We start from the raw sequence: 24980 nt of genomic DNA, 5'->3' as shown, positions 1-24980 counted from the left end.
TATCCAGGCTCATATTTTTGTTTTCGTTTTTCCATTAGAGGTGATATACAAGTATCTACATCAAATGCTATGGATCTTTAAGATACCAAGTACATAGATAAGAGCTGTAGATAAAAAAAAAAAATAATCAAATTATCTAATCCAAATTTACAAACAAATTTGCAAACACTATGTAAGCATATCAGATGACTTCGGAGACTTTAGAAAAGGTACAGTCTTTCAAGGTTTTTGTCAAACCAAAGAATGGCATAGGTTGTACTTGTGAGTTGTAGGGAAAGATATCTTCAAAAGAAGGATTTCAAAGGTTAGAATCTCAAATGCATGATACTGTGGGATAGGTTACTATTTCAGAGAGGGACAGCAGCATGAAAGCAAGGCAAGAAAAACTATATGGAAGATGAGACTGCAGTCATTGGCAGTGTAGGAGTAAATGACTTTAGAAGATATATATATTTAAGTTGTTTGTAAAATAAATTACTTTCATTTGAAATAACATAAGAAAACCAAAGAATTTATCAGTTAGAGAAATAGCAGGGTCAAGAAGGTTGCTGAAGAAGATGGTTTTAGTAGCTGCATGCCAAGTCATTTAGAAAGCACAACATATTGTAGAAACAAAATGCAAAAAGGAAGGTGGTTTTGGGTAGGTGAAGAGAGAAACCAAGTTTGGACAGATTACTGTCCCTAGAGGAAGAAAGAGAGTCTTTGATATTTTAAGATGGTATGAACAAAAGGGGAGTACTCCAGAATATAAATAAGGAAATACACAAATGTGTTAGCCAACTAACAGGAGTTAAATGTCTCTTCTAAGAAGCTTAGCTGTAGCCATGCGGGACTCACATGCTGTCTTCAATTTTACTCTTAATGCAGCTAGAATTCTGTAGAACTTGCTTTAAAGAGTTTTTGTTTGTTTGTTTATTTTTCACAGATTTTTAGGTCACTTTGAAATCTTTGGAAATCCTGAAAGTACAGAATGTACACTTCCTCGTCAATTTTGAATTATAGTTGCCTTTTTCATCTCTGTATTTCTTTTGTGCTTCAGTGTAGATTGCTATTGCAGTAGATAGATTTTGGACTGAGTTTTCACTGTTGCCACAGTTTCTCAGCTTGCTAGAAGTAGTCTCTGCTCAGTAGGCAGTTATTTGTAAGGGTGACTTCCTGAGCAGCATAACCCAAGATAATAATCCCACCATGGTAGGTTTATTAATCTGCTCTGAAACAGAAAGACTGGATTGCTCTTCAGAAAATTTCCATCTAATGTGAACACCAATGTACACCATTTATCCAGTATGATGTTCAAAGAAGAATGTGAAAATATCACTGTTACTTGTTTCTTTGTTTTCCAATAAGTTGTACACTACTAGAAAATAATGGGATCTGACGACACTTTCACTGACAGTCTTGTCCATGGGTCAGTGTATACGGATCTCCTGGTAGTTGCCTCACCTATGGAAAACTTTTGAAGCTCTCCTACCAGTCTTTCACTACTGTCAGGCCTGGTTCACATGAGAATTTAGGAACTGCTATTTTAGGACATCTCTGAGGTCTGTAGAAGGTTTTTGGAGGATGGGGGTGAGTAGGTGGTTTGGCAGCTGCTGCCAAAAGCTGGAGGTGGGGCAGACCATGGGACAGTTTTACCGCCCAAACCAAGTCACAGCCACTTATTTAGTAGTTAGTTAATCTCAGAATCTGTTAAATAGGATCCTACATAATATCCAAAGAGGGTACATTTTAAGTAGTAACACAATAATGTAAGGTTAAACTCAATCTGATGAGCGATATTCCTTACTGTGAATTAGTTATGAACAGTAATGTTTACGTTTACAAAATTCCAAATATCAACCTTGTATAAAACAAAACATCTGGTGAGGATGATGTCAGTAATTTATGGTCCCAAATCTATGCATTGCTACCTGTACAATACTGGTCCTTGGAAATAATGGTCCATGTTTCTAATATCCTGGATTTTAGGACTTGTGACTGTGTCAGTCATTTATGGTTCCCTAGATTTGCTTTGAAATACTGTGAACACAGTGTGTGGCTTGTTAAAGGGAATTCGAAAACTGTGTTATTTCCTCTAGGAAGCAAACTTCTATTAATTTATCCAAATCTTTAATTAAAATTATCTACTTTCATTTACAAATTTTAAATTATTGTCGGTGGATTTTCAAGGGAAAAAATCTCTCAGACAAAACAGCATTTAAGTTTGTATTTTTCCCATATGCTTCTTCAGCACTGTCTGGAGACAAGTTTTTCTACCTCAGCATACAAAATGTTTGCTGGGCAGATCCTTTCAGATACTCAATAACTTAAAGTTTATCAAACAACACAGCTTGAGGAAATCAATGCAGAGAATTATTTTTATTAGGCAAGAACAGAATGCAAAGGATTATTTGTCTCATGATAAAAGAGAATGTTCTAGCTGAAAATGTTAGTTCATCTATGCCTACACCTAATTACAGATGGTATTTATAATGTTCAGGTTCAGTGACACAAGCCCCAACAATCATCCTTATACAAATATAATCACATAATAATTATGATAATCATAACTGAAAATCTGTATCCAGGGGGCCTTCTAACACGGTGGAGAAATTGTTACTGTATGGAAAAGCGGTGATGGAGTAGACAGCAGAGAAAGAGAGTTAAGGTGTGTATACTTGGTTTCAATGGGAATGATTCAAAAATGAGGCCCCAGAACTGTGGTCAGTAATTAAAGACAAGTGGAGATACTGTGGTGCTGAGGAGAAGCTGGCTGATTTCTGGGATTCAGAAGCTGCATTAGGAATCAGAAAGCAGGACTGCACAGCAAAGTAGGGTCTTAAAGAAAATGCAGGTCAAGCTGGAGAAACTTCAGGTGAGATAGGTGGGAGCAGGGACCAGATTAAGGTTGGCAGGAGCAAGCAACAAGGAAAAAGGAGTAGCATTTCAGCCAAATGGCAAACTGAACATCTAGGAACAGCTGGTGGGATGAGTCAGCTGATGTTTGGGAAACCCAGTACGAAGTCTCATAGTCCAAGCAATGGTTTATAAGGATTATCCAGGCTTTCAGTACTCATTTGTTGGTACAACTTGATTGATGAGGCAGGTCCTGACATAGGCTGAAGTAGAACCACTATAGATTTATCTGTTTCTCTTTTTTAATCTTTGTGTAGAAAACTGCAATTTCAAAAGAAGATACAGGGTGGCATTTTTTTTCCAAACACTGGAATTCTGTCTATGATGTATTGTTAATATTGAAATTGTCATCCAAATAGTTATCTCTTTCTCAAATTAACATGTACATGTACACACACATTTGTTTTGCATTCATGTATGCATGCATTAACATGTGCATGTAAGTTTAAAGGATATTACCCTGGAGCACTGGCAGAGACACTGTCATATTTCATTATTCTTGCCTAAAATGTTATTTGCTGATGGGGATGAATAGGAACTGTAATCAAACATTTTATCTTGTAGTGACACATGCAGCTCTGTTAATTTTATGTTTTAAAATTAGGCATAATCTTGAGGTTATTTAGACTAGCTGCAATAATTTAGGCTTGCAATACACCCCACTGTTTATTTGTTAAATGTTACATTTTAGCTAGGTTCTGTAGAGCTATCTATACCTAAATACCAGTGGCCTGAAATGAAGATCACCTTCAGCCCCAGTTGACATCTCTGAGATTCCTGTGCTTCTTTAATAATGAAAAATGAAGGTACCTGCCAAATGTTCCATCACGTATTCCACACTGGCATTAAAATACTGAGGTATGAATATCCTCCACCTCTCAAATTGTCTTCAAGCTGTATTATACTGATTCTTCAGGAAAGCAGACCATTTTTGACCTTAATAACGTGTGATAGCGTATTAGGACTCTGCTTGCTTTTACACTGAAAACTGCTAAAACCTACCACTTTGCATTCCCTATTTCTCTGTGAAAGCTTAAGTAGTTTTAATTGACATAGCAATTGCCTATCAGTTTTTTTTTTGTTTTGCTAGTTTTTTAAGAGTACATGCCCAAAATCTGTGGACGTTGGCCAACTATGCTAAGACAACACAAGATAGATTTTTTTTTTCACATTCAGTTGTTCATATTTCCAAGTTTAGCTGTACTGAATTAATTTTTTTTTTTACACATTCTTAAGTTGTGAAGCTCTCCTACTTTCTGGCCAAGGCAGTTATCAGATATCCAGAAGTTTTGAATTATATTTTTTAAAAATATAAAACTAAACATAGCAGCTTTTCCCTCCCCCAGGTCTGCTCTATTTAGAAGAACTCTGAACGTTTTCAAGTCGTAGCAAAATCTCCTGTTAATATTTGTAATGACATAGGAAAAAAAATACGCACACTTTAATATTATGTTACATATTATTATTTATTTAGTATTATTTAAAACATAATTTTCAGAAAAATAACCTACAATTGCACAACTTCTAGTAAGCAGGTTTTAATCCATTTCTGCATTTGCTTTAATGTCCCCACACACTCCACCCCCCTCTATTTTCAGCCTTCCTTTCCAGTGTTTAATTTCATTATATTTTACAAAATGCAAAGATACATATAAGCATGGAAATAACTTCACTCAGAATAAGTCAGCATTACTCCATTTCACGTAAGCAGTCTTGAGGAGCTGGTCTGTATTATTATGCACGTGCAGCTAATGATATCAGAGGGACTACTCATGTTAAAGATCAAGACAGATCTTTTGAGCAGGGACTGTGTTTTGTCTGCATCCATATGGCACCTACCAAATGTTTGTATTGCTAGAGCATAATGCTGCTACCCATCTCAAAAATACAATTATGTTTGATTAGAATTAGAAACAGTTTGTTTTTATGTGCTCTCTAAGCTAAATATACTGTATTAAACCCACTGACGAGCACGGTACAGTAAGGTGGTGTCCTAGAAATGACCAGGGCTTTTGCATAAATGATTATCTTTCTGCTTGAATTAGTCAGTAATGATGCCTGTCAGACAGTGTAGATCTCAGTGGAGCACTCAGAAGTTACAGAATTAAGTACTTCCTCCCTGAACTCCTCAGCCATGCTGCTTTCCCTGTCCCTACCCAGTCTCCATACATCATTCCTGTCCCTGTGGTGCCAGATCTGGGGAGAGCGAAGACTAATGTGATGTTATCTGATTGAATTTTGATTTTAAATTCCATGCAGAGTATACTTCCTTGTGGATTTGCCTGTATAGAAAACCTAGCTTAATGATTTTGAAAGGTTACGTGTTTCCTGAATCGTCATCTTTTTTAAATATGTCCAAGTAAAAATTGACGTACACACTTCATACAAGCAAGTAAATCCATAGGCATTACTGTATTTTTAATTTATTATTATTTAGCTTTTCCGTACTGTAATTTATGTACCATTATTTGTTTGCCCAATTTAAATTTTCAGGAGCAGGGGGAAGATTGATATGTCAGTTATTGAACAAGATGGTATAGGTAGTCACTGAGCAGCAAAACACGGACTTCACTGGACGAAGATGTACTCATTTATTTTTCCTTACAGTTGAAGATGTTTTTCATGATTTGCCTGTATTTTGTGGATAATCAGCTCAAAATTAATGGGCAATGCCCCCCAAGATGATGGTGTCAGTGTGTATTTTAAGCAGATGAATGCTGTAAACTGATTAGTGAAGAATCCTGAACTGTGCAGGTGTTAGAAATTACATTGTGTTACAGTTGACTGGTTTGGCTTGTGAGCTATAATGGTTTTATTTTAATCTCTCCCCCCCCAGTTTTAAAGCACTTAGGTAAAGGACGTAATAGTAGCTGGAGCAAGGACTAGAAGCACATGTTCAGTTGTTCAGTATGTTCAGTTTAGGGTCTTCGTATTCACGTTGTATTATTCAGGCTGTGGAAGGTCTAGAGCTCTTTAATATCAATATGTACTTAAAAGGCCATGTTCAGTGTCTGATTACAGTGTGGCCAACTCTCATAATACTTGATGGTTCTCAGATTCAGCTATTAGTGTAATACTAAAATATAACACCAAATTATCTTCTGGTCATCATGGCTGAAAAGAAACATTTACAAATTAGATATATGGCTCCATAAGATAAAGATGAGTTAATTATCATTAAAAAAATAATAATAAAATAAACAATCAGTTTTGGAGAGTTGGTCCTGATATGTAACTTCCATCATTCACATTCTGTAATGTTAAGATTAACTGGCTATGGTGCAGAGCCTGAGGGGTAGGATTTAAGAAACTTCCCTCATTAAGTTCGTAATTCAAATGTGAGAACTTTTGTGGTAGCTTTCATTTGAGCTGGTTCTTGGATAGAGCAGTTTAACGACACTTTTGGCCTGGGGCTCTTATATTCATCTAACCCCAAGATAAGTAAGTGAGGATGATCTGATAACCATGGACTTGGGGAATAAGATGTGTTTTCTGTTGTTGGTCACCCAGTTGATGCTTTTACTCAAATCTCTAGAATAATAATGTGAATTATTTTTGTACTAATTGTGTTAATACTTGAATAGCAGTAACCTATAAAAGTACTGGCGTGGTAGTTGTATTTTACACTGTGAAGAGTTGTCCATCTGCTGAGGGCCTGAAGGGCCTGCTTCTTTCTTGTAACCTAGATGAGAGGTGGTCTGCAGGCTACCTGCAGATGTTTGTCTTCAGAATCACTCTGGTGATTATGTAGTCTTCTAGTCAATGTAAAAAATTTACCAGTGAGTTTGAGCTACTCTAGAGTACCAACGGAGAACTGAATTTTTCATAGCATTTCACTTTTAAGTTCTGTCTGGATTAAGATGCAAGCTTGTACCCACTGAAGTTAATGAAGTCTTTTGGACTTGGATCCATGACTTTATATCTTCAGTGTCTTACAGGAAGCAAGAGTCCTTTGCCAAAATAATTAGAAAATAATGGTATGCAGTTATCAGTTTTTGAGGCATAGATCGTGATACAAGGTTGTAGCATGTAATCATTTCTGTCTGTTTTTTCTAGTTTCCTAGAGTAAAGTGATATCAGCAGTCAAACATCCATGCCAAGGATATAAAAGCCGAGTGAGCTGAAAACACATTAAGCAGCTTGTTTTAATGCTGTGAATGTTTCATGCCATTATGCAGTTGAGTGAAGTATTTGAGCTCTGTGTGCCATGCCAGGCACGTTTGGGCTTGTTTGTTGGCTGGACCAAGTTTATTTTTTCTACTGTGTCCCAGACTAGAGGACTAATTCAAAATCAAGGAGTGCAGTTTTTGAATTCAAACACAATCATCCTAAGAAAATTGTAACCAAACTGAAGCAAAAAGAGTTTGTATAAGCATGGTGTGAAGCATAGCCCTGAATTGTTGGGATGGAATTTTTCTCTAATGATCGTTTTGCAGCCAGGACTCCCTCAAGGATGGAATTTGGTCCTCTTGGGGCCAGCTCCCACCTGTCCCGATGCCCGGCCCCAGTGTTAGCTCTGCCACCAAGCCAACCACTTGCTCCATCCTCTTTTGGCAGATGTCTCCATGTCGGGGTCCCCGGGCAGGGTGCTGCAATTGATTCATCGCTTCTGTGAACATTTAACAGAAATCATTCAAAATTAATGATCTGAGGTTTGTGCCCTATCTGGAACATGGCTCCCCCTTTACAAGCAAGGGATCACCAGCTAGAAACCATAGCGGTAATTAAAAAGTAAATGGCAAAGGGCTGGGTTCTCCCAAAAGGGTAGAGGTGGGAGAATTTCACCCAGTAATACTTTCTATTGTTAATGGATTTTTTTATATGGTTTCATGATGGTCAGTAACACCAAAATATTACAGTAATGGCTTGTTTGTCTTGGCAAAAATAATAATAGAAGAAATCATAAATTTATACTGAAATTAGAAAAACTGTGAAATGAACTGCTGGTAATGCTACCTAACATGACTTAGCATTAATAAACATTTTATTTCTTGTAATCATTGATAAGAATTTAGATGTATATTTATCAGCTCACAATGTCTTCAAGCTTTTTCTTCGCCTCCAGTGGACATGTACAAAGAACAATGAGCAGCTGACTTCCTAGGGCAGCACAGACCTTGCTTTTTTTCTTAAACAAATAAGTTATGTTCAATAGAGATGAAGAAATAGCCAGGTACATCTTCTTACAACAAACTGAAGAGGAATTGAGCAAAGAACATTTGCTCTTGTTTGAATAAATATTAACAGAGAAGTGCCACCTATTTGAGCCATTCTAGTCATAAGGTGAGTAAGAGGCAGATGTCGTTCCTGTGTTGCAAGGTAGTGGTTAGTGCAATTTTAACAGTTGCTACAGCCGGATAGGAAATATTTGTTAGTATTGTAAATCTGATTTACTTAATGTGCTTGTGAGCCAGCATCACAGTTGCATCTCAGTTATGGCCCATGGCCATGCAGCTTATTTCTAAGCAGGAAAGGAAATCCAAGTCTTGTACTATTCCTTCTGTCACCATTACATCCTTCCACACCAGCAGTGTGCACGGTGCTCCTCTTGAGAAAGTCACACATTTAACAGGAGTGCCCTTGGCATGCAGAAAATAAAGGCAACACTTTGCTGGACAGGAACAAGGTCACCACTGTGCTGCTTCTTGTCTGTGCCAGAGCCCTGCAAGCCCAGGCAGGAGCTGCTGCTTCCCCTGTGGAATCAGGGTAGTGGCTACTGCTGTGGGAACAGAAGGACATGACTCTTTGGAAGCAGCAGTTGCTACTCCCACTTCGTACAGGATCCAAAATTTAGATTGTGGAGGCAGCTTTACTATATTTCATCTTAAGTGTTAGATAATTTGCTTAATACCCCAAATAGAACTCTGTTTTCAAAAGTTAATTTCAAACTAAAAATAACCAAAAGATTGTGTGTGGTAAATTTTGATGTACTGTAGCTACCCTTCACTGGGTTTGTCGTCACGATCATGGCATTCTGATCCACGGGTTTTGCTTTTCAACATTCTATCATCTTTAGACAAAACCAAGAAATGCCCTTATGAGTGGCTTGAGGGATTTTGCTTGCTGATTGTGAAATTCAGATAATTTGTGTCTGTGCAGCTCCTCATTATAATTTATTTGCTATTTTGGCAATACAGTAGAAACATCCTAGGGAGTATCAAAGGAAATAGAAACAAATGACTTTTTTAAAAAAGGTGATGTTTAAATCTGTGTGGTCTGTTTTTTCTTTCATTTAATCTAACTTTACAACAGAATGTAGACTCCAATCCATGTAAGCTCAGCTCACTCTGGTTCTTGTCGTGGTTTAATTTACTCTTGTCTAACCCCAGTGATGTCAGTGGAACTTCTCAGTGTGAAAGCACAGTCAGGCCAAGAACTGTTAAGTTTTCTAGAAGCTGCCCTCAGATATGCTGTGAAGCAGTGCCAGAAAAAGAAAAAGAAAAAAAAGTGATATGTACTAAATATAATGAATAAAACAGTAGTTGTACCAAAAAAGCAGACTATAGAGGCTAAATTCTTTTTATTTTTTTTTTCATACTTTAGTAACTGTTAAAAATGAAACAAAATGAAGAAACATACCTTAGATACAGTAAAACAAACAAACAAAAGACCCACCAAGATCCTGTTTTCTCAAGAATGGGTTTGACAGAAAATTTTACTTTGGTGTTTTTGTCCTATGTTTCTGTTAATATGTACAAATTTTAGAAAAGATGTTATGCTGCTAACTGTGGTTTACTATTTAATTGTCTTCTCATTAGTGATAAATTTTGTTACAATTTACATACAGAACTCAATACCAGTGGGTCTACCAGTGTTTTTATTTTGACCTTACTGAACATTTCTGGCTGTTTCTCAGATGATACATACCCCTCAAAAAACACTGATTTATTTTATTTTTTATTTTATTTTTTTAATTTATTTTTTATTTTTTATTTTGTGATTTGGTAGTAATATTTTTCACGTTAAATGAGTGCTATGAAGTTTAATATTACACAGTAATTTAGACTTGCTGTTGACTCTACTGAGCATGAAGTAAACCTTGTAATGTACCCAGGACAAGAAACTTGGAGTTTGCAGTAATTAATGGGTGTAACTAAATTGAACATATATGTTCCAGACTCCTGGGGTCTTCAACAACCACAAGAGAAGTCAGCTAGGTGGAGTCCTTTCTCATCCCTGATCCTTGTCATTTCCTAATGAAATTGGGTTTAGGAAGGTAGCGAGTTAATGCCTATCAAAGCTGTCATCCCCTTAAGAACTGGGATATGTGCTTGCATCTGTGTATTTGAGGACTATCAGGTCCACTATATAAAACATATCCAGTGAGTTTCTGTAATGTTTCAATGAAGAAAAAAAAGGGGGGGGGGGGTGCAATTTAGGCAGAAGTGAGTTTGAGCTTGCAATTCAGCATAGTTAGATGGCCCCCAGGAAATCTGTGAATAAATTTTCCCTCCACGATGAACCTTTGGATTAGATGATCCTCAGATGTCCCTTCTAACCTCGACCATTCCGTGATTCTGTGGTTCATACATCCCACTCTTGTCTGGTCCCTCAGATACATGGAAATACTCTAGCGTGTGGCTTTTACCATATTCTCTCATACTCCATAAGGTTGCTGTCTCTGTACTTACAGACACAAACAGCATGTTGTGCCTGTTGGAGCATGTATTGGTGTTATTATGTTGATTGTCAGTGTCTTCTGAACCTATAATTAGCTGTCTAGTCATTGTCATTGATAGCAATCAGCATATCCTTGCACAATAGGTGTATTATGAAGGTATTTGAAACACTAACAAACACATACTATGCCAGTATTGATTTCAGTCCATCTTCGAATGAGATCCTTGGCCTAAGGGAAGAATCTACCTTCATAATGCTCCAGCAGAATAAAATGGATTTGGAGCCTGGAACTTCTGTTAGGGATTTTCTTTCTGTAAAGAAAAGTGAAGCAAATTCCATGCTACTCTGCCTTCACATTCTGCAGAGGAATTACATCAGGACAGGCTAAAGGCTGAATAAGTACAGCCAGAGTTGTGATGTGCATAAGTGTTTAAGGAAATAAGAAAAGATTCAATGAATCGTTATGTTTACAGTGTTGTAGGAGTTATTGTTTACCTCACCTAGTTGCAGGTAGTTCCTAGAGTGCCTCATAAAATACGGATACATGTGCATATTTATCCTGCAGATGGATTCTCCTGAAGCTCATTATCTGGTCTAAGGTCTGAATGAACTGAAGGAAAGTTTTTTTTTGTTTGTTTTTTCTTCCTTGAGTATGAATTGGAACAAAAAACAAAACAACAACAAAAACAAAAGTGCAATTTCTGGTAAATCAAAATGCATACACCTTACAGGTGCTTCTTGAGACTGATGTTCTTGTCACTTCTGTTATTACTAGCAGCAAACTATTAAGGGCTCTGACATGCACCTGGCAGGTTTACCTGTTCCAAGGCTGGTGACTGAGCACTTTTTTTCCTGGCAGTGACGAATATTTTAGAACCTTAGATTTGATGAAAATAATACGGACCTGAAAAATTTCAAACTTACAAGTTTCTATAAAAAGCATTTTTTTTTCAACAAAAATTTTGTCAATGTGTGTGGTTGTGACCACTTTCCTTTCCTATATGGAAAAGCGAACAATCTCATAGCTGCTTTCTCTTGTGCACACGTATGCCAGTACTAGATCTAAATTCTGGCTCCGTCACTATCATCAGCAAGGCATCCTCTCTCTTCAGTGGAGTTGGTTTTTTCTTCACTGTGTTTTAGATGTCCCTGTAGATAGTCTGCAGTCATTCACTTCTTACATAAAATTTGCAATGAAACCTTGAAGAATTTTTCTGATTAAAAATATGAATATGAACTGATGGGTTTGTCATAGAATATGTTAAATGTTAACAGTGCTTAGTCACAGCACAGTTCCTGGGGAAATATGAGATGTCATTGTCTTTTTTGTGGGCTATTTATTTTTGTTATGATGATTGTTTCTTGTTGTTTTGTTTATTGGACAACCTACTGTGAATATGCTTATCTCTTCTTTTTCATATCATTTTAATACATTTTTGGATATCCAGTACATGTGAAATCCCCCATGAGGAAATATATTTTTCTGCTTATTGTTGACAGACATGTTCTTCTGTATAAAATCAAGATGCACAGTCAGTCTAATTAGAATAGGTTTCCTACAGGAGAAAATAAATTCTTCCTGTGAGCAGGAAGATGAATGCAGGATATCTTCAGATTTTTGGACTTCTTGAAAAAAAAAAATTATATATAGATATTTCTAGGAAAAAATATGCTGGGGGTTGGTAAGGAGTTTATTTAGCAGGGACCTAGTAATAACATAACTTTTTATGTGACAGAAATCTTTTATCTGTCCTTTTTAGCACATGCTAAAAAAGCAGTATGAAAGAAGTGTACATTTCTATTTCATGTGGGAGATGGTTGCTTATCAGATGTACAATCTGAATTACAAATGCTTGTCTCATTCAGTGGCAAAATTGCTGTTAGTTTGTGTGTTGCAGGGCTAGAGCTGTTCAGCACCGTTTCTGGTGGGCTGACAAGGCAGAGGTGGGAGGCAGGCTGCTTGCCCTCTGCCAGGGCACCGCTGCTGCTGCCACCCTACGACAAGACCAGGGACTGACCCACTCTAACGCCATTTTTTTTTTTTCTCTTGTCCTTTCAAGTGACACAGTTGCTACAAATACTCTTTTACCTGTTCAGTAGTGTCTGTGATTTGTAACCACAAGAAGAACTGTTTAAGGCAAACATGGTAGTGGCTTTCATTTATAAATACTTACTGTGGTGTGTTACAGGAGTATGCCAAATCACATTTTAAAATAGTAATCAGTGTCCAGACAGGTACATTTTTATTTGAACAATGTCCGGTTTTATGCCAGTCAGTCTGTTCAATTCCATGAAATTTCATGGAATAAACTAGTATAACATACAAATGAAGGAAACTCATGGATGAAGACACGTGCTTATTGGTTATCAGCTTATGTCCTAGGTTGCTGGTGTGGAATGATATTCAGAGAACAGACTGATTTTGGTCTATGATTGAGTCCAACAAACTTAAGATTTGTTTTTAGTTGCTTGAGTTGTTTTCATGAACATCAGTAACCAGTTTGCTTTGAGATTTTCCTCTTCAAAAGTGTTGGGTTTTAGAATATTCTGTGTCTTTTAATAAGCTTAATCAAAAAGAAAAACAAAACCAAAAAAAAAAAAAAACCTTACAAATTATTTTCATAGGATTTTCATATCTTACGCAATGTTACAGAAGTAGCACAAGAGTTGCAAAGGCACATGGTTAATCATTAGGTCTGATGGGAAGTGCGAAATCGTACATAGAAAATAAAATATTACTGATTGAATATTTTCAATTTACCCACCAGAAAAGGCAGGGAGTATTTGAATGAAACCTTTGTGGCTGATTAATTAAAGACTGATCTTATTACATGCTTAGAAGGGGCAAATATAAAGTTTGTACAGACACAACTACATCTGACATATGTGACTTTTGAGTTTGTCTTGGCAATAATAATATTTTAATTCCAGGGCAGAGATGTTTATAAAGTGAGCAGATTCTGCCTATTTGATTTGTTTTTTCCAGCTACCAGTCAGAGTTTTTTTCTCACTTGCTGAGAGCATTCTCTCTAGATGATTCACACTGTTCTTCTTTCTTCTCAGTTTCCTCGCATTAACACAGCTTTTTTGTCCCTTATGTGGCTGAAGCAGAGATAAATCTAGGTGCTGCCATTGGGATGGGAAGGGAAGTGGGGATAGGTACTGAGCATGCAGAACAGTTTCTTTCTGGGATTACTTGGAGCTGAAGCACTTATGGATAATAAAGATTGATTTTTTCCCCGTATTCCCTGAGCAGAAAAATATTCAGACACTCTTTGTGGGAACAGTTTATTTACAGACTGCTTGGTGATCCATTAAGGGGATGAAGCATGCTTAAGTGAGAATGGTGAGTTGTTAGAGTCCAGGTGTTAAAATTCAAAGTATGTAATGAATTTGAAAAAGCTTGTAATTTGGACAAACTAGTATAGATATTTTTTTTTTCTGAGGATAGCCAGAGTTCTGCTTCCTGCCAAATGTGTAACTCTGAACTTCCTATTTATTTATTTATGTATTGAGAAAAAAGAAAAAAAAAAAAAAAGAAAAAAAAAAAAGCCAATCTAAAATTAGGACTCTTTGCATCAAAAATAGCTTGTAGATGAATAGATTAAAAAATTAATTTTTCTTCCATGGGCTTGTGAAAGCATTGCTTACAGTAAATCATAATATATTTTTATTTTTATTTTTCCCACTGTTTGTAGCTCTTTATCAAAGAGTTTTTTTACTAGCTCATTTTATCTTTGTATCATTGAGCAATTATACAGTCTTCCAGGCCTCAGCAGCCCTTACTTAGCATAATAAAATTTTCACGGAAATGAATCCTAGTAGAATTACACATCAGAATAGCTCACTGGTTTGTCCTGAAGTTTTAGTAAGCTCTTTTACATTAGGTGGAGTGAAGTGAAATTACAGGCTCAGCTGTGATACTTATCACTTTGGGGGATCCCTGAATGTATAGGAAATTAAATGTTTTCAGTTGTGTATTTGGATGCTTGGCTTGAGAGACATGGTCAGTGAGCATGACAGTGGTTGAAGTTCAAAATGGTCAGTCCTACAGAGCTTTTATTTATGGAACTCACTGATGGTGAATGGACTTTATCAAAGTAGCTATTTAAATCAGAGCATATTTTCAAGATGTCCTTGCTTTGAGTCACACTGAGAGCAAAGGGACAGAGTGAGAACAAGGGTCACAGAAGTAACTGCCACTGCAGGGAAATCTCGGTTCATCTCCAGGGCATTGCCTACTCTGGCTTCCTTGAAAATAATTTTGTCTGTAGAAATTGATTCCCACAGATGGACTACAGAAGTAATTAATTTATCATTAATAGTATAAAATCTTAAGAAGATGTTAAACAGCAGTGGATCTACATTTTTCAGCCTCTAGGTTTCAAATGTAATTTTCACCAGCAAGACATGCTTCACATTACATCGTAATACTGGTTTATTTTTAGCACAGAATATTGTTAATCCTCTGTAGGATTATCAGTTAACAGTGATAAGTATTTCATAATTATTCTGCTATTTTTTAATTTCTTTTCTTTTGTTCAAGAAGGTTTCTGAATAAACTGGAACACTGTGTGATTGGGGCCTAAAATCTTACTCTTTACTGATGACCCTTGTTTTGTCATAAGAAAAGTGCAGTCATACCTGTGGCATGTGCTGCCCAGTAAAAGGGACAGGTGATGGGTTCAGCCATGCAGAGAAGAGGGACCTGAGGTGTGCTTACTTGTAGCGCTACTTTTGCACAGATAACTTAAGCTTATTTGGAAGTCTGTATTTTCATGGTAGGTGCATAAGACAGGTATAGAAAATATACAGTTTTTAGCAAATAGGAGTCTTCTAAGTCATATATGATCTGCATTTATAAGCAATAAGTAGGCACCAATAAAATGATGTTGACATCCTGGGAGATTGCTACAGTGTGGCTCTTCTTATGTCTGAAAACCTTTCTCTAACTCCTATATATATTCATATCCTATCTGCAGCCTTCTTCTCATGTTCTTTTGCATTGTTTTTTCACGTTTTTCCATGTTTTTAATGTTTTTGTTTGTTTTTTTTTTTCTTCTCCCTTTTCTAGTGCTTATTCCTTTCTCATATATTTGCAGAGAGCAATTATAGTCTTTCAGGGAGTGAGCAATCTGTGCAGTTTCAGTTTTCTCTTCATCCGGTTGATTTGAGTATCAATTCCAGATCCTCACAGTATTTGAATGTGGGTTACCAGAACTCTGAATAATATTCCATGTGAGTGCTTATTGTCTGACACAATAATTTTTTTATTCCACACTTAAGCTGATTATATCCTATCAAATAACATCATACAATCCCATTTGCCATCTTCATGGCTGTGTTGCACTTGTGGCTTATATAATTCCTGTAGTAGAACTACAAAAGTATTTATTCCTCCAGTCTGGTTTTGTGCAATGAGTTTCCACCTCAAAGCATAAATTCCTGTTACTCCCCAATTAAGTACTTATGTAGCTTTGCACTTTAGCTGTTTAGTAATAGTACTTTAACTTTTTCCAATTCAGTAAACTCAATTTCTTTCCCCCTTTCCCTCACCTCCCACCTTTTCTTTTTTTTTGAAGGTATTCTAATTCCATTGTACTGGTGTTTCCCAAATATAAGTCATTGTTAAATTTATAAGCATTGTTGTGATTTTCTTGCCAAAATCGTGGCTGAAAATATTAAAAACTTAGACTAGTGTTTGAGGAACTCCAACTGTTGTTCCTAATTATATCATTAGCACTTAAGGATGCCCCTTCAACATAGTAGCCCTGTTTTGCTTGTTTGTTTTTTAACCTGCACAGTAACTTGTTTTATGAGTAGTTCCAGTGGCAGATAGTGGGACAACACCCTGAATTAGCTACTACTCACTTTAAAGTGGCGGAATTTATCATATACTACTTCATAAAGAAATACCACATTTTAAACGTGAGTGGTATAATTTTTTAAGTGAGGGATTGTTTTTTGGGGGACACTTAGGAAAACAAAGGAAAATTGAGAAAGGTACAAAACCATTGTGCATGTACCAATGTATACTCAAGTCTTTCATAAAGACTGTCATTCAGAAACAACAGATGGTTTCTTTCTCTGATAGGAATATTTACATTATCTAAGGCCATGTCGTGTTTGCACAAGTCCTCTATTGGTATGATGTATGCACCTAACCACCTGTTACTTCACTCCTAACATCTCTTCAGCACTTCCATAGATACCAAACATTGCATTCTTTCTGAAAACTTGTAAATATTAATTTGTTTCAGCATAACATGATAGGTTTGTTTTTGTTTTTGTTTGTTTTTTTTTTAGATTTTGTATTGTGTTTTTTTGTTGCTGTGTTGTTTCTTTGTTTTTTGTTTGTTTGTTTCGTTCAAGGAACAGTGGAGTGTAGGAAGTAACGCTTCCCCAAGACCTCAGTTCTTATATATGCTCATACACATTTTTATTTTATTACAGTTCACACTTGGAAGAGTAATTAATTTGTAAGGTCCTGATTTGAACCTGAGTTGGAAGACTCAGAGCATGTGTATGTGTATGATTTTATAAACATGGCGTGAAATTATTATGTGTTTTAAAGTAAATTTGCGCATTTCTTATTAATGCGAAATGTTTTTTTTATTTACTGCTTATACTGAATCTATTGAGTTCAACATAACTGAATATGTGAGTGAAGCATTTATCATTTAATTCTGAATGTTCTTTAAATTATTGTGCCTCCAAGCATTCAAATATAATAATTGCTTTCTTTCCCTTAGGCAAATTTTCACAGAACTTTGTTTACACTGTGTATAACTATAGTAGAAAAGATCTTGAGGGAAAAACTGCGCAGACTTTCCACAGGGTAAATGAAGGATTCTACATTATTGTTAATGTTTAGTACAGTATTGTCATTTCCCTGAGTTTAGGCATAAACAGCACTAAGGTATGATTGCAGTCTTTTCTGCAAGACATGAATCATGATGTATATTTTGTTTTTCTGCGTAGATTTATGCATGTTACACAAGCTTCACCCCTGCATCCTTATGTAATCTCTTGAATAGTGTATGCCCAGTATGTCTCCGTTGGTTTGACTTTTCTTAGTAGATTCTAAGCTCTTCCATGTCTGAATCAAATGTTCTCCACTTCTTTTAAGCTACTGAATTCACTGTAAGCATAGAAAAATAGTAATGTATAGAATAGAGTAGTTCAGTTGGAAGGGACCTTCAAAGATGATCTAGTCCAACTGCTTGACGACTTCAGGACTAGCCAAAGGTTAAAGTATATTAATTTGCCTGAATGCTTCTTGAACACTGATATGCACGGGGGTATGAACCACCTCTCTAAGCCTGTTCCAGTGTTTGACCACCTTCAGGGTAAAGAATTTCTCTAATGTCCAGTTTGAACCTGCTCTGGAGCAGCTTTGTGCCATTCCTTTGTGTTTTATCATTGGTTATGAGTGAGAAGAGACTGGCACGTTCCTCTCCATTTCCCCTGCTCAGGAAGTTGCAGAGAGCAACGAGGTTGCCTCTCGGCCTCCTTTTCTTCAGACAAGACAACCCAAGTGTCCTCAGCCTCTTCTCTTAGTACATGCCTTCCAGCCCTTTTACCAGCTTTGTTGCCCTCCTCTGTACAATTTCAAGGGCCTCTTATATTGCGGACACACACAATGTTAAAGGTGAGACTGCACCAACACTAAATATAGCAGGAGAATCCCTTTTTTTGACTGGCTGGCTATGTTGTGTTTAATGTATCCCAAAATGCAGTTTGCCTTCCTGGCTGCCAGGGCATGCTGCTGGTTCAGGATGAGCTTGGTGTCAACCAGCACAGCCAGGTGAGCTGTCTCTCATCTCTCAATCTGTACATGTGTCTGGTATTACTGCATACCTGGTGCAGCACCTGGCATTTTCCTTTATTGAACTTCTTGCTATTGCTTATTGCCCAATGCTCCAATCTGTTTATTCCCTTCATCCACCAAGTGGGTGACCTTATCATAGAAGGAGATCAAATTACTAAGGCAGGACTTTCCCTTCATGAATCTATGCTGATTAAGCTCGATAATAGCTTTGTCATTTACCTGATTTTAATAATATTCAGGATAATCTTCTCCATTATTTTTTCAGAGACTGAGGTTAGACTATCAAGTCTGTAGTTTCCTGGGTCTTCTCTTATGCCCTTTTTGAAAATGGGTATAACTTTGGCTAGCTTCCAGTCAGCAAGGACCTCCCCAGACTTCCATGATGACAGAAATTTGTTCCATGCTGTCTATTTGGCATAAATAATTTAATTTTATCTTCCTTATTAAATGAAAATGAATTTAAAATATTCTTGCACAAAGTCTCTTCAGGATGCTTAACAGTGTGAACAGTCTTGTCAGTGTCACACAATAATAGCAAATCTACTGAAAATCAACCACAATTCAAAGTAATTTGCCTTCCTGGCATGTTTGGCTTCAGTAAAACACCACTTTCTGTTGTTTTAGGAGATTGTGTAAGTGCCACAAAGTGCGTAAGAGATGGAATTGGAGCTTATCCTCTCAATTTTCAAACATATGCTACCTTCAATCTGATCTCATAGATATTTTTGTACAACTGCATGTTAAGTACCCTTCTTGACTGTAGAATGACTACTTAAAGAAAGATACTAGGAAAGATACTTGTAGACTGTCTGGTACTGATCTGGGTAGATTTCAACATTTTTAAAAACCTTCCTTAAATGATTTGATGTAAATGATCTTTGTCGTTAAGACTTCTGTTAAAAATTAAATATTTCTTTACCATAATACATGTTTAGTTCAATCTGATTTTATAAAAACATCTAGGGGAGAGGAACCATCCCCACACAAAGGCTGTCATACACAATTTTTTCATGTAAATGGAAAGAATTGCTGTAAAATGTGTACGTAAGTGGTAACATGATGCCAGTTGCAGACCTGTGGTGAACTGAAAAACATGAAGATTTCTTCAAAAAAATTTTTTTTTATTGTAGTCATTACAGATGATGATGTAGGTGGTACAGAGTTCATAGACAAGAAAATGATTTTTCATGCCTTTTTTTTTTTTTGTCAGGGTTTCTTTACATCTTTAAGTCTTTATGAAAAGTTCTTTTGTAAACTGATATGCTTATTACCATGGAGGCATTGAAATTTGAGAGTATTTTCTTGTAAAATAGAATACTTGTTAACAAACTTAGGATTTTCTACCTGATTTGTATATTTAAAGATATGTTTTGGATGACGACAATTAAGGAAAATAAGTAATTAAACGGACAAAGGTCAAGTTGACTCTGATCTGTCGCATCAAGCTGTTTTCACCTTGTGTACAAGTCTAGAAAAAAATAAGCATGTGTAAACACTCAGTTCACTGTCACCCATGCCGGACTGGTGAATAAGCAGACACCTTTATAGCTTCCAATCTAGCATCTTTTGGAAGGCACTGAAGTCATAACATATAATCATATCAGATGTTGAATATTCTGATTTTAGGTAACATCTTTCTTCAGAATACTGCTTTAAAAATTAATTGAATGGGTTTTTAATTGTTTTCTAAAAGATCTTGTTTTCATTTCTGAGTGTATTCAGCCAAGTACAGATACGAAAACGAATAACATATTTACATATTAAGAGAACAGTGAATATGATGAAAGTAACAGTAGTGCATCAATACAGGCAAAAATGCAGTAAACATAAAATGCAAATACATTAATTGGAACATTTCTATTCCTACAAATGATATAAAATCTCTGGTTCCAGAGCCACCGTACTAAAGCTGCCTCCAGATTGAGCAACGGTGAGAACTCCATAGAGCAGATCCCCATCATTTTCCTTAGTGGGGCTTTGGCCAGGATGGCTTGAGTCTTCTAGCACATGTGCATGGATTTCTTTTCTGCAGAAACTGATGGGGAGCAAGCTGGTGCTGAGTGATGGAGGAGAGTATGGCTGGTGTGTGTACTTACAGCTCAAAGCTTGGAGATTTAGATAACAGACTGTTAGTGGTACTATTTCACTGTCTCTGATAAAACACATTCAAGAGGGGCATATGTACAAAAGCTACACTTTGACAAACCCAGTCTTTCTCCTCAAAATAAAAATAAAAATCCATGGAGTATTTTAAATTATATTCCTATTCTTTGTATTACTACTGCTCAACCTCAAAGTCAACTGCATTGCAGTGGCTGCAGAAATCAATTTTCTTTCTCTCTCTCTTACTTTGCTCCCACTGCACAGAAGTCTCTTATCCTTTTCTTCTTTCTAAGATGTATAAAGTAACAGTTAAACTTAGCAAGTGGCAAACAATATATTGGCTTTAGAGCTATCATGAAAGTTTTTGTTTGTTTTAAAAAGCAAAATCGTCCTTCCATAACAAACATTCACCAGATACTTGCAGGAAGATCCAGTTATTTTCCTTTATTTCCTCCGTGCACTAATTCTGAATGGAGGTGCTAATTAAGATCATGTGGCTTAAAATATCGATTATTTTTATAACTAAAGTCTCCATATTATCGCTTTGACTCTGCAAGCTTTTCTACAGCTGCTTTAAGTTAAGAATGTCCTTAATGAAGACGGAAATTGCCATATAACATTTCTTATTGAAAGCTTTAGAGAATTTATGCCAAACTGCTGACCGAACAAACCTTCCCAGCAGGGTGCTTGCTGTTTGTCGCTTTCTGTGCTGTGCATGTTCTCAAATGACATCTTGAAGCATTGCAGGTGGTTTGGCGCTTCTCTGCACTTCCAAGTTGTCTTAGCCATATTCCTAAAGACTACAAAGACCTAGGAAACAAAGTCAATAACAACAACAAAAAAAGGGAAGCTGTTTGGTATCTTTAGGACTTTACTAGCATAAGGAAAGAAAGCAAAAAAAGAATAATTTGTGCTAAAAATGAGAAGCTGTGAGCAACTTGATTTTTATTAAAGTAGAAAACAAAGCAAATGCTAGGTCACCAAGAATCAGTCAAGATGCTTTCGTTAGCCGTGTGTGAACTCACCTTTGTCATGTCTCTCTGTGCATGAGACTCCTCCTTGTGTGACCATGCAGCAGAACACTCTATGTACAAGCCTATGCTGCAGCTGCCTTCCCACCATCCAATCCCTGTGTACCTGAGGCCAGAGGGGTGTGATGTGAGATCTGCTGCTACACACCATGCACGTGCAGTTCTACAGATAAGATGGGCTGGGTAGCTTAGGGAAGCTGTCTCTAGAAGAGCTCTGCTGGAGAGCATGCCATTACTTTGTCTCTTCATGTATATATATGATACATGTGATAATACTCATCATAATGTGCATGAATATTGAATATTTCATCACCTATTCATAACTGTCATATTAATAAGATACATATTTTTCTTTCAAAATAATTTATTAATTACTAATAAATAATTTTATTACTTTATTTTATTACAGTAAATGTGTTTGTCTTTTAACTAGTCAGCCTAAATTGTGTTTTGTTGGTCATGCTTTAGCAGAGTAAAGCTTTGTAAAATATGAAGATATTTTCAGCCAATTAAAGGAAGATAATTTATTAAATAAACTTTCTTACAACATTTCTTTTAAATGCAGCATGATCTTGTCAGATTCATCATGTTCTACACAGACAGAAATTTGAATTCAACCTCTGTAATGATGCAATCGCCATAATGGCATACTAAAAGCAGGCCTTTTGTTCTCATTTCAATTTTACGTACTGCTGTGTTGGCCCCTGTCAGTGAACAACATATGAATCTCCACACTCACTGTTTCATAACTGCCTTCATTTTACCAGAGCAAAACAAAGTCTGTTCAGATGCTCTGGTGCTCTGACTTAATGAAATGGAAAGTACATTGTATTTTCAGAAATTGCAGTACGTTTCAGGCTGATTTAGATGCACTCCAAAAATTCTGTGCATCCTTACATATGTTTCATCCTTCTTATACAACAGTTCAAATATATTATTAAAAGCAAAGTGGCCTACATATCTGTTCAGATTCATTGCTTGCTATTTCTTCCAGTTCAGTGTTTCAGTGGCAAAGCTGAAGGGTATTCATGTCTAAACAGTATGCAAAGAGGAACCCAAGTGGTTGCTTTTAAAAGCTGCTTTCCTTTATGTGTATGAAACCTAGAGAAGGGCTATATTATTCAGCCATTTTTATGCTTACTGAGCAGTGTGTTATTACAAAAGCATCGGTGAGAAGACTGCATTGCTTTTTGCAGCCACACATCTTGCTGTTTTTGGATATCAGCAGTGTAGTTGGGTTGTCCCAGTCCCTGGATGAATTATTCAGGCTCTTGACATCAGCAGTTTCTGTGCCTGGATTGGCTGGTGCTGGGTTAATAAAATCTTTCCTCAGGAAAACAGTGGAGAAGGATGATGGCAGTGAGACCAGCAGAGCTGCTGCTTCCAACACAGCTGGCTTTGTCTGGCTCTTGCATCTCTGCAAAAAAGCATAAAGATGATTTTAAGGTCTGCCTTCATATGAATTCTCCAATAAGAGCAGGTAGAGGGATTTGTGTTAGAGGCCTGCATTGCCTGTGAAGGAAGAATATTCTACTTGAAGAATTACTTCTGGCTGTATTCTAAAGAAACGCTGCACACTATACCAGACAGGAGCAGCAGCAGTGCTTATGGCTCGTTACAAAGGTGCTGGCGGCAGAAATGTTACATCGTTAAATCTGCTTCCCGGGTCCTTTCAGTACCATCAGGGTAAGTGGTGTAATCAGGGTGCTGGCAGTCTTTGCAAGTGGGGAAGGCGTAACAAACAGTATGACACATGCGTCTTGTGGTTATGGATAAGCACTACTTCTGTAGAGAAGTAGTTAAATGAAAATAACATCTTTTCTTCCAGGAAAATTTGTAAAAAAAAAAAAAAAAAAAAAAAAAAAAAAAAAAAAAAACACATTTATTGCTAAATTTGTAAAATTGAGCTGCTACTTGTATTATCGGACATAGGTTACTTTAATTGGTACAACCCGTGCCTTTTAAATCTATACAAATTAAATGCTAAAAACAGGAGACGTTTATTCATATTTGCACTTGAGCTCATAAAGAATATGTTGTTCACATATATTCCCTTGAAACAGATTCTTTTGCAATGCTATTTCTGCTGTTTATTGATATGACTGTGACTGAGTGTCTACTGCTGCTAACCATTTGGATGCTGGGAGTTAGTTCTCTGGTTTCCAGTTGCTGCCAGAAGATAGCTTCTTCAACCATCAGGATGCATTGTAACTAGAAATTAGGAAACTAGAGGTGAAAATCATTCATTCCTGTAATGAGAAGTTCAATTTCTGAAGGTGCAGTTCTTTTCTTTTGGTATGTCTTTGTTGTGTCCGGATTTCTGGGGAATTTTAAGTTGCAGAGGTGTGAAGGAAGTCAAGACTGAACTGATCCTGTGCAGAGGCTCTCTCTCAGTCCCCATACCTACTCACCCAGAATGCCATCCAAATGTACAAATAATTCCAGTGAAATGAATTGGGCTAACATCATTGCTTGTCAGAGCAGAGCTGATATTTACTGTATCTCACAAGGGAAACATCTTGTTCATGGTTAAAACCATCTAGTGAGAAATCTGTTTTCCAGAATGTAGAAACTCAATAGTTTTTAACAGATTTTATCATTTCAGGTATCTTTAAATATTTGTGGTTTGGTTTTTTTGTTGTTGTTTTGTTTTGTTCTTAAGTCATCAAAATTTCCATTTATTGAATCAGAGTTCAGAATTTAATTATTTTTGCATTAGTTGCCTGTAAGTAGATTCTGAAAATTTGATGAATGTTTCAAAAATAGTGTAAAAAAGCCTACCCAATGAAATCAAAGGAAAACAAAGAATGCAAAAATATCTTCTTAGACATGAAGTATTAATCTAGTAATAGATGCTAGAGATGTGTCTTTTCCCCCCTGGTATTTCTTATCTGTGAGTTCTTATCTGTGAGATAATGTTTCTTTGTAAAAAAAATAAAAATAAAAATTAGTTGTAATACACAAATATATTTCTAGAGCTTGTATGTGATCAGGGAGTAATTGTTGTCCCACTTAAAGTAACATTTTTGCTGATGAATTTTTTGCAGTGATTTGTATCTTTTTGTACCCTCACTGTGGAGCAGCATTACGTTAGTGTAAATGAAGGAGCTAAGTACGTATATTAGTACATACATTAGTAGTAGTATGTGAAACTTACTGGTTACCTACTCCAGAGCTTTAAAGGGAATTAAAGAATATTCCCTTTTAATTTTACAGATGTGAAAGAGAAAAAATTGCTTTTCAGTGTAGCACAAGTCAAAAGCAAAGGCAGAAACTAAAATTATATTTTCCATCTGTAGACTTTGGGACATGCATGTGTTCTTATAAAGAATAAATATTTAACGGGACTTTTATTTATTTGGATTTTCTGTAGGTGTATGAAGGTGCTCATTTAGAACTGATGATGATAGTGACATGAATTCTTTTTTCAGAGAAATAGCATTTCCTTTTTATCTCCAAAAGGAAAAATCCCAATAGAAATATGTAAATACCGTTTGTGT

At 36.4% G+C, this 24980-nt stretch overlaps 1 protein-coding gene across 17 annotated transcripts in view; it reads left to right on the top strand.

Moving 5' to 3' along the window:
* The window catches only part of SYNE1 (spectrin repeat containing nuclear envelope protein 1), a gene marked incomplete at its 5' end in the record, with an annotated part of 301622 nt that overhangs the window by 27196 nt on the left and 249446 nt on the right, over positions 1-24980 (top strand). For 10 of the 17 annotated variants that reach the window (XM_080587970.1, XM_080587955.1, XM_080587954.1 and 7 more), the window contains one exon: positions 22825-23166. The exons of the other annotated variants lie outside the window; for them this stretch is intronic. In XM_080587970.1, coding sequence (XP_080444096.1) covers positions 23088-23166 — 79 coding nt within the window. Of the gene's footprint in view, positions 1-22824; positions 23167-24980 lie in introns of those variants that run through there. 17 annotated transcript variants of the gene reach the window in all.

Source organism: Anser brachyrhynchus (genome assembly GCF_964034855.1).
Source record: "Anser brachyrhynchus genome assembly, chromosome: 3".
Classification (NCBI taxonomy): Eukaryota; Metazoa; Chordata; class Aves; order Anseriformes; family Anatidae; genus Anser; species Anser brachyrhynchus.
The sequence above is the reverse complement of the archived record's forward strand: the minus strand, read 5'-3'. Positions and strand labels throughout refer to the sequence as shown.